This window comes from Carassius auratus, unplaced genomic scaffold, assembly GCF_003368295.1.
Source record: "Carassius auratus strain Wakin unplaced genomic scaffold, ASM336829v1 scaf_tig00018794, whole genome shotgun sequence".
Classification (NCBI taxonomy): Eukaryota; Metazoa; Chordata; class Actinopteri; order Cypriniformes; family Cyprinidae; genus Carassius; species Carassius auratus.
The window spans coordinates 91,688-102,512 of NW_020524910.1; the positions used below are offsets into that span (position 1 = coordinate 91,688).

Here is a 10,825-nt window from a genome sequence, read left to right on the forward strand (position 1 = left end):
GATGGTTATCAAGACTCTTCAGATGAGCTCGTGCTGTCCGGCCAGATTCTGACACTGCACGTGTGTAAATACTACACAAGCTTCAAAAAAAAAATTCGGTGTGAATTTGCAGATATTTTAATATTGAGAACATTATTTACATAGTTTACTTGTGCAATATTGTAACGAAGTCATAAAGGACATCATGCAGATCATTTCCTTTTGTTTTAGTTTAATAATAATCAAGTAAAAAAGTATACGATTAATAAGTTTCCCCAGCTATATTAAATGAAGTTCCAGCAGTATTACTGTACTTGAACAGTGTCTTTCTAGCAAAGCAGTAATTAATTACTCAACTACTTTCAGAATCAGAAAAGTGAAGCGATAAAAATGTGCATTATTCATAAGATGAGCAGTAAACTAATGAGGAACGCAATGCTAAAGCAAATAGCTAAAATTAGAACATTTCAGACGAGTGCAATCAGTATATTTCACATATGTTTCATTCTTGTATTTTTAAATCAGATCTTAAATTTAAAATGACTAACCATTTATTTGTATTTATTTATAGTATGGCATGACTAGAAATGCTCATTCTTATAAAGTCTCTCTAGGCTAATAAAAGCATCAGAACGTGTGAAAGCGCCGCAGGTCATCAGTGTCCACATGAGGTTGTGTTTGGTGCGTTGGGTTCCCGCCGCTGCATGAAGATCTGGACTCTCCGTGTCTCGCTGGTCTGCTGAACTGAGAGGATCTGGTCCATCTGGAGAGCAGAATTCATCTGTGATCCATCTGTCGTCGGTCAGATACTTTACATGCAGCAGTTAAATGTTCATCTCACCTTCTCCTTGATGCCCTCCTTCACTGCAGATTCATCCAGACGTCCAGCTGATCTCAGTCTCAGTCTCAGCAGCTGGATGTTCACTCGTTTGGCTTCAGACACACCAGAAAACACACTCTTACAACAACACCTAGAGAACAGTTGATTCATGATCATACTAACTTACACTGTAAAAAAAGTTTATGTTCTTGACCTTGAATTGTCATGCTTTCAATAGTAATCTACTGACTTTAAAATTATGGCTTTACAGAATACAGTATTTTACGGATATGGATATATACATAGTCATTTTGAAATGTGAAGATGTGTTAAATAACAACTTGGATATTTGCATTATCTCAGGTTAAATCTGGAAATCTCTGCAGCTTCAGATGATTTTTCTGTTCTGTATACGGTCATCTGGTTCTTTAAGAGTTAAAGCAGAAGTTAAACTCACTGCAGAAGAAAGGTAACTGATGTGAGCAGTCTTCGTCTCCGATTAGTCCAGTCTGACGGACAAAGCCACACTTTTCGTTGCCTTCACCATTATCCGGCTCTCCTTCGGCCCATTTGAAAGACGTCCAGGAGACTTTGCTCTGGTCCGACCACAGCCACAGGTTCTTGGACAAGCCGATCCAGGCCTCGGGCTGAGAAGGTTTGGGAGGAAAGAGCTGAAGCAGAGCGCTGTTCTCAGAGGCGTCACTAATGATGGCCAGATCCACGTGCTTCCTCCTGCAGTACAGCTGAGCATCACGCCACGTCAGGAGCGCGCCGATGAACACAAAAGAGCCCTCAAGACTCTTTCCTGGAGGAATATACAGTCAGGACATGACAGTCAGTTTCATATCAAATGTGTAACTATTAGTAATGCACCAAAATTATTAAAAACATTATGTAGGGACTCCTAAAAATACGTTGTGTTAAAATGTATTTGATATTATTTTAATTTTTATTTATTTTGAAATATGATGCAACAACTACGTTTTGCTTGTATTCAATGAGAAAGTGTGTTCAATACAGGTGTACTATTGCAAGCCAATGACTGTTGAGCTTGAGGTTGCGTCATAACGTGAGTCACGTAATGAGGAAGGAGAAGAATCACACATGTTGAGAGAGTGTGCTGCCAGAAAGGTCTACTGTTCCGATGAAAAGTGCGTCATCCTTTTGGAGACTAGTATATTCTTTGCAATATAAGGCCCAAAGTGTAAAGTGACGACGCTTGTTTTATTTTCTGTTCGTATTTTACGTGCATCTTTGTTTTGTTGTTTTCCGTGATCCTGCGAGTCATCACTTAGTAAGCTGTTTGTAATGATGGCTTAGCGGTTATAGAGACAATTGACTTTATGAACAAAACGGTGTTTATGAAGTTATTAGTCATTTGCGGTGGACGTTGGAATGACGTGTGAAATTGGACCGATCGCGTGTTTCATCGCTGGACTTGGATCGACTGGATTCGTCTCATGTTCAAGACTGATCACGAAGGGATGCTGAGTGTTCGTGTCGTGAGAAGCCTAATATTGTTTCACTGTCATCGGATGAACGTAAGTGTCTTCGGGTTTTCGTGGGAATACTTTGAATTCATCATCTGATTAATGTGCACCAACGAACTGGGCCCCAACTATAATGATCGATCATACGTTTGAACTGTTGACTGACTCAAGTGCTTCATAACTGTTTGACTGACTCCCGTACATTTGAATTGATTGAAAGATATGTAACTAATGTGCATATATTACTGAAAAACAGTTTATGGTGTGAACTGCAAGTTATCTCAAGTGTTTAATTGAACTGGAAAGACCTATTTTGTTTTATTTTTTTGCATTATTTGGTTTTGGAGGAAACTGAGTGTTTTCTAGGATTCTGAATTGAAATTTTATGTATCTTGATTGAGTTCTAGTATTCTAAGAAGGAAAGTATAAGAAGTGTGAAATAACAAGAACCATACTGAGACTCCAAAAGAGGTTTATATTTTTTTTTATTATTTAAAAAGAAAAGAAGCAACTTGCATATACCATCAGGAAGAATTGTTTATCTTCTTTAAAAGCAAAGGAGTTGTTACCTTAATGTACAAATAAATTTTGTTATATTTTTTCCCTTTAACATTTGTCCTTTGGGTTTTCATTGGGACTGGAAAGTTAATTAATTTATTAAGTCACTGAATCCTTGGAAATGTAAATAAGAATTGTTGAATTGATCTTTAGTGAAGAAATTGAGTAAAAATTGGTACAGGAGGGAGATTCATTTTATAATTGTTTTTTGTAATTACAAAGAGGAACTACCGGCCTAATTCACCATCCAACTGCCGGGAATCCAGGATTCTTGTTTAAGTAAATAATTAAATTAACCCCCAGGGTTAAGGAAAGGGTTACATTTTGGAGGCACCGCTGGGATAGTTTTTTTTCTCTTTTCTCCTGTTTACCAACATTTTTCTTTATCTTTTCCATTATAATTCAGTATAGCAGTGACCGTAGATTTGAAACACTGTTTATTTCACCTCAGTGCTAGCTCCTTGCCTTGACTTTTGAAATTATGAATCTGGAAAAGACTGTTGAGTGGAGCAGAGAAGAGAATGCAAATCTCTCACGTGCCATTGTATTGAGCAATGTTCCTTTAGGCACAAGTGATGACACTATTAAAAAGGTGTTAAACACAGTAAAAGTTTTTGGTCGCACTAGAATACGTGGTCGCCGTGGTGATGTAACTGGCAGATGGTTGTTTATTTTAGTGGAGGCCAGTGCCGATCTAGAACCTGATGTTATACCTCCTGAGATAGGTATAGAAAATGAAGCTGGACCCTGGAGTGTCAACTTAGTGGGCAGTCTAGTAGCTAGTGGTCCTGCCTCTGAAGGTGATACTTTTCAGCTCAAGCTGCAAGCATTGTTGCAGCAGGAGGGTAAATCTATGGATGAAGTGAGGGCCCTGATTGTGGAAAAGCAGTCTCCCAAATCAGATATCAGTGTTGACCTTGTTGATGCCATAGGTAAATTGGTAGATCGGTGCAACCAAGTTTCCAGTGATGGTCCTGCCTACAGAAAGCTGAGGTTGTTTTCAGGGCTGAAACCTGTCCCTCCAGGTGAAGAAGAGTATGAAATCTGGATGGAGCAGGCCGCTCAAATGATAAGTGAATGGCAGTGCACCGAAGCTGCAAAGAAACAACGCATCGTTGAGAGTTTACGAGGTCCTGCTGCTGATATTGTCAGGTTTTTAAAAGTGAGTAATCCTTCTGCAAATGCAAATGAGTATTTAGCTGCCCTTGAGACTGCATATGGAACTACTGAGAGTGGGCCTGACCTTATGGCTAGATTTCGTCACACCTACCAGGAAAATGGAGAGAAACTTTCAGCTTTCTTGTATCGCCTAGATAAACTTCTCCACAGAGCCTTGTTGAAAGGTGGGATTGACGCTGGTGGCATAAATAGAGCCAGAATGGAGCAGTTAATTAAAGGAGCCCTTACCAATGATATGGTTGCCTTGCGAATCAGAATGACTCACACTTTACAGAGTCCTCCTTCTTTTTCACAGTTGATGAAAGAAATACGTGAAGAAGAACACTGGGTAGCTGCAAGGGAAAATGTTAAAGCATCTGTGGCCACTGTCGTCTCTCCCCAGGCATATGCGCCATCGGAATTACAAAACCTGAAGAAGGAGGTTAAAGAGTTATCTACACAGGTGAGTCAACTGTTGAAGGTGGCGACTGTGCCTTGTGGTTCTGATCCTGCTCCTCAGAAAACATCCATCAAAAACTCTGAGACTGTGCACCGAGACAACTCTCAAAACGCTAAACCCATTCAGCAACCAGTGCCTGTGATCTTTTGCTACAAATGTGGTGAAGACGGACATAAGAAGTGGGAGTGCAAGGCACCTGAGGACCTCAGAAAAGTGAATCAGAAGCTGATGAAGATGCAGCGCCTGCAGGGAAACTGGGCAGGAGCTCAGTGAAGGAACGGCACGGGGCTCCTGAGACAACACGTTCCACTTGTGGTTCATCCATGCTTGATGCCGGTAAGCCAAAATTGCCTGAGGGATTAGTAGGACCTGTCTCAGAAGTGCCTGTCCAGATAGAAGGTATATACGCAAAAGCTCTTCTTGACAGTGGTTCGCAGGTTACTCTCTTATACCGTAGCTTTTATGAAACATATCTGAAACATTTGGAACTTCAGCCTGTGGAAAACCTTGAGATTTGGGGTCTAAGCTCACATAAATACCCCTATGATGGATATTTGCCCCTTAGACTTGAGTTCACAGAAAGTGTAGCTGGAGTGCATCAAGTGATTGACACGCTTGCCATAGTATGCCCCGACCCTGTGAAACGGGAGGGAATAGCTATTTTACTTGGGACTAACACTAGCTTAGTGAAGAAACTGTTTGAGTCTTGTCGTGAACAAGCTGGTGAAAAATTCTTGAATGTGCTAACCATACATCCTGTAATCAGAGAGGCGTACGAGACTATGCAACCAACAAATGTTTCACATGATGACCCAGACAAGCATGGAACAGTTTGGTTTATGAAGCATAACCCTGTTGTTCTGACACCAAATCAAATTCTGCAACTTCCTGGTCTGCTTAAGTTTCCTGGTCAAATGACTGAATCTTTAGTGCTAGTTGACAGAGCAGCAGTTGGTGACATAAGTTCTGATGACTTAGAGGTGAGGCCTGAACTTCATTCAGCATCTGTTGTATCTAGTCGCAGAGTCACAGTGACCGTTAGGAACATGTCTTCAAAAGAAGTATGGGTGAAACGAGGAACTCCTCTTGCTCATGTTTTTCCAGTATCCTTAGTGCCTCAACTTACTGCTAAACAGCCGCCAGAACAAAATACTTTGACACCTGCATCTTTTGATTTTGGAGATTCTCCAATGCCAGAGGAAGCAAAACAAAGATTGTGTGAGAAAATGATGCAGAGAAAGGAAGTGTTTTCACTACATGAGTGGGATGTAGGATGTTCAAAAAGCACCACTCATGAGATAAGGTTGAATGATTCACGCCCTTTTAGAGAAAGATCTCGCCGTCTTGCCCCCGCCGACTTCGAAGATGTGCGACTGCATCTACAAGATCTGCAGAGTAGTGGCATTATATCCGAGTCCCGTAGCCCCTATGCTTCGCCCATTGTTGTGGTGCGCAAAAAGTCAGGGAAGGTTAGAATGTGTGTGGACTATCGGACTCTCAACCAACGGACTATACCAGACCAGTATACTGTGCCCCGTATTGAGGATGCTCTCCATAGTCTTTCTGGAAGTAGATGGTTCACTGTTCTCGATTTAAGGAGTGGGTACTACCAAATACCCATGAGTGATGCCGACAAGGAGAAGACAGCGTTCATCTGCCCAGTGGGGTTTTATGAATTTGAGCGTATGCCCCAAGGTATCTGTGGAGCACCGGCCACTTTCCAAAGAGTCATGGAACGCACTGTAGGGGATATGAACTTTTTGGAAGTGCTAGTGTACTTGGATGATTTAATCATATTTGGACGAACTCTTGAAGAGCATGAAGAGCGCCTTTTGAAAGTCCTTGATAGGTTGAGAGATGAGGGATTAAAGATTTCCCTTGACAAGTGTCAATTTGGCAGGACTTCTGTAAACTACGTAGGGCATATAGTGTCTCAAGATGGAATATCCACTGATCCGTCCAAGATCGAGGCTGTTGTATCCTGGCCTCAGCCCCAGACAGTGACAGAGCTCAGATCTTTTCTAGGGTTTGTGGATATTACCGGCGTTTCGTGAGGGATTTCTCAAAGTTGTGCCGACCGTTAAATGAACTTCTGAAGGGTATCCATCTTCTGCAAAGAAGAGAAACAAAAATTCACCTGTGAGTAACACCAAACCCTGCTTTAAACCTTCTGAACCATTTGGATCTCGATGGACGGCTCAGTGTGATACAGCCTTCCAAACCTTGAAGAATTGTTTGACTCAAGCTCCAGTGTTGGCCTTTGCGGATGCACAAAAGCCATATGTTTTGCATGTGGACGCAAGCATGGATGGACTTGGAGGAGTTTTGTATCAAAAACATGAGGAAGGATTACAACCAGTTGCTTTCATCAGTCGCAGCCTTTCCCCTTCGGAGAGAAATTATCCAGCCCATAAACTGGAATTTTTAGCTCTGAAGTGGGCTGTTGTGGATCGACTGCATGACTATCTTTACGGTGTTGCGTTTGAGGTTAGAACTGACAATAATCCTCTTACTTATATATTGAAGTCAGCAAAACTTGATGCAACGGGTCACCGTTGGCTGTCTGCATTGACCACTTACAGTTTCAGCTTGAAATATAGACCTGGCCGCAGGAATGTCGATGCAGATGCATTATCTAGGCGTCCACATACTCACCCAAGTGATGATGATGAGTGGCAGGAAATTCCAGCTGCAGGTGTGAGGGCTCTTTGTCAGGCTTTGTCTGTAGAGAGGAGAACAGAGAATGTCTCTTACCAATGTGTAGTGCAACAGGCAGGGGCACATATGTCTGCTGTTCCGAAAGCTTACTCTTGTGCTGTTGAAGTAGCTGCAGATCACTTACCCGTGCTTAGTCCAGGTGAGCTTCAAACAGCACAGAAAAATGATTTGTTCCTTGGAGAAGTGTGGAGGGCAGTTTGTGATAAGAAACACCCTAGTAACATCCAGAGCAGCCACCCTAAGATGAAGATCTTGAAGCGAGAGTGGGAAAAATTGTCTGTATATAATGGATTGCTTTACAGAACAGTTCGTCAGAGTAATAACCGGGTGAAACGACAGCTTGTACTGCCAAAACAATTCCACAAAAGAGTGTTAAAATCTCTGCATGACGAGATTGGACATTTAGGCTTTGATAAGTCCTATGGCCTAGTTCGTGACCGATTTTACTGGCCACACATGAAGCGTGATGTAGAGGCTTACTGTAAGACATGCGAGCGCTGCATTAAAAGGAAGACGTTACCTCAAAGAGCTGCTCCATTGTCTCATATGCAGAGTTCAGGACCCATGGACCTCGTATGTATTGATTTTCTTTCCATCGAAGCCGATTCCCGGAATGTTTGCAATGTTTTGGTTGTAACTGACCATTACACACGTTACGCTCAAGCTTTTCCCACGAGGGATCAAAAAGCTTCTACAGTGGCAAAGACATTGTGGGAAAAGTATTTCATACATTATGGTCTTCCTACTCGAATACACTCAGATCAAGGCAGGGATTTTGAGAGCCAGTTGGTGACTGACATGCTGACTATGCTAGGGGTAAAGAAATCGAGAACCTCACCTTATCACCCACAAGGTGATCCCCAGCCTGAAAGATTTAACAGGACCTTGTTGGATATGCTGGGTACCCTTGCGCCTAGTCAGAAAAGTAAATGGAGTCAACACATAGCGCATTTGGTACATGCATATAATTGTACTTCCAACGAGGCTACTGGGTTTTCACCCTATTTTTTGATGTTCGGCAGAGAGGCTAGATTGCCTGTCGATATTTGTTTTGGAGTCTCTGGTGATAATACGTCACATGTGTCATACTCCAAGTATGTGTCCAAAATGAAGGAGGAATTACAGGCAGCTTATCAGTTAGCTCAGGCTACTTCTGAGAAAGATGAATCAGAGTAATAAAGCTAGGTATGATCAGAAGGTACGCTATCATATTCTAAATGTAGGTGACAGAGTTCTTATTCGAAACCTTGGCCTAAAGGGAAAACAAAAGCTTGCAGATAGGTGGAGTGCTAATCCCTATGTAGTGGAGAGTCAATTCTCTGGCCATTCCTGTGTATCGTTTGAAGCCTGTTGATTGGTAATGGGTCATCCAAAGTTATGCACCGAAATCATCTTTTGCCTTTAGGACAAAGAAGTGAGGTTAAGTCCTCAGGTAGACCTTATACCTACTCCTTCACCTAGCTTTGAGGCGTAGGAGAGCGAAAAGAGAAGTTGTAGAACTGCTGAGTCAGAAAACTCACCACTTGTAGTTGATGCCTTTCCAAGGGAATGTAATTCTTCAGATTCCAGAGTCCTGAGTTTGGGTTTTATGTGAAGATGTGACAAACATTCCTTCTCAAGTGACAGAGGAGATACAAAGTGAAAACCCTGTACAAGATGTAGAATGTTTCAGAGTCTGGTGATGCTCACATGGTTTCAGAAATACCAGTAATTCAATGTCAGAGTGAAATTTCTGATGGTCAGCTAGTAGCTGAAGAGGGTGATACTGAAGTAGTTGATGTAATAACTGAAGCTTCCTGATGTTACTTACAGACTACTGCATCTGCTGATAATGAAACTCAGCCTGAGCTTGTACTTCCTGAAGTACGTAGATCAAGTAGGGAGAGAGGCCTAATACTAGATTTACCTATGATAAGCTGGGTATGCCATTCATACAGTCTGTATCAACTCAACACTGTGGTGTTAATGTGTCAGCAACTGAAATACTAAATGTTTTTGGGTGTTACAACAGTTCACATGCTTGGTGGTGTAATCCTTATGCTTGTGTGAAATATGTAGCAACCAACCTGTACTTGTGCCCTGTAAACAGGTGGTTATCATTGATTGATGCAGGTAATTTTTGTAACCAGCATGGGGACATACTGGATTTTTGGTGGGGGAGTGTGTAGGGACCCTAAAAATACGTTGTGTTTAAAATGTATTTGATATTATTTTAATTTTTATTTATTTTGAAATATGATGCAACAACTACGTTTTGCTTGTATTCAATGAGAAAGTGTGTCAATACAGGTGTACTATTGCAAGCCAATGACTGTTGAGCTTGAGGTTGCGTTCATAACGTGAGTCCGTAATGAGGAAGGAGAAGAATCACACATGTTGAGAGAGTGTGCTGCCAGAAAGGTCTACTGTTCCGATGAAAAGTGCGTCATCCTTTTGGAGACTAGTATATTCTTTGCAATATAAGGCCAAAGTGTAAAGTGACGACGCTTGTTTATTTTCTGTTCGTATTTTACGTGCAATCTTTGTTTTGTTGTTTTCCGTGATCCTGCGAGTCATCACTTAGTAAAGCTGTTTGTAATGATGGCTTAGCGGTTTATAGAGACAATTGACTTTATGAACAAAACGGTGTTATGAAGTTATTAGTCATTTGCGGTGGACAGTTGGAATGACGTGTGAAATTGGAACCGATCGCGTGTTTCATCGCTGGACTTGGATCGACTGATTCGTCTCATGTTCAAGACTGATCGCGAAGGGATGCTGAGTGTTCGTGTCGTGAGAAGCCTAATATTGTTTCACTGTCATCGGATGAACGTAAGTGTCTTCGGGTTTTCGTGGGAATACTTTGAATTCATCATCTGATTAATGTGCACCAACGAACTGGGCCCCAACTATAATGATCGATCATACGTTTGAACTGTTGACTGACTCAAGTGCTTCATAACTGTTTGACTGACTCCCGTACATTTGAATTGATTGAAAGATATGTAACTAATGTGCATATATTACTGAAAAACAGTTTATGGTGTGAACTGCAAGTTATCTCAAGTGTTTAATTGAACTGAAAGACCTATTTTGTTTTATTTTATTTTTTTGCATTATTTGGTTTTGGAGGAAACTGAGTGTTTTCTAGGATTCTGAATTGAAATTTTATGTATCTTGATTGAGTTCTAGTATTCTAAGAAGGAAAGTATAAGAAGTGTGAAATAACAAGAACCATACTGAGACTCCAAAAGAGGTTTATATTTTTTTTTATTATTTAAAAAGAAAAGAAGCAACTTGCATATACCATCAGGAAGAATTGTTTATCTTCTTTAAAAGCAAAGGAGTTGTTACCTTAATGTACAAATAAATTTTGTTATATTTTTTCCCTTTAACATTTGTCCTTTGGGTTTTCATTGGGACTGGAAAGTTAATTAATTTATTAAGTCACTGAATCCTTGGAAATGTAAATAAGAATTGTTAAATTGATCTTTAGTGAAGAAATTGAGTAAAAATTGGTACAGGAGGGAATTCATTTTATAATTGTTTTTTGTAATTACAAAGAGGAACTACCGGCCTAATTCACCATCCAACTGCCGGGAATCCAGGATTCTTGTTTAAGTAAATAATTAAATTAACCCCCAGGGTTAAGGAAAGGGTTAC

The 10,825-nt window shown here is 40.9% G+C and overlaps 1 protein-coding gene across 1 annotated transcript; it reads left to right on the forward strand.

Moving 5' to 3' along the window:
* Positions 1-3,328: 3,328 nt before the first annotated feature.
* LOC113076109 (paraneoplastic antigen Ma1 homolog) lies at positions 3,329-4,738 on the forward strand. The gene has a single exon (XM_026248790.1). It carries the CDS (start codon positions 3,329-3,331, stop codon positions 4,736-4,738), a length of 1,410 nt encoding a protein of 469 aa, XP_026104575.1.
* The last annotated feature ends 6,087 nt before the right edge of the window (positions 4,739-10,825 follow it).

What these genes read in the sequence shown, in the direction of transcription:
- LOC113076109 (XM_026248790.1), top strand. Translation starts at nt 3,329, where the DNA reads ATGAATCTGGAAAAGACTGTTGAGTGGAGCAGAGAAGAGAATGCAAAT.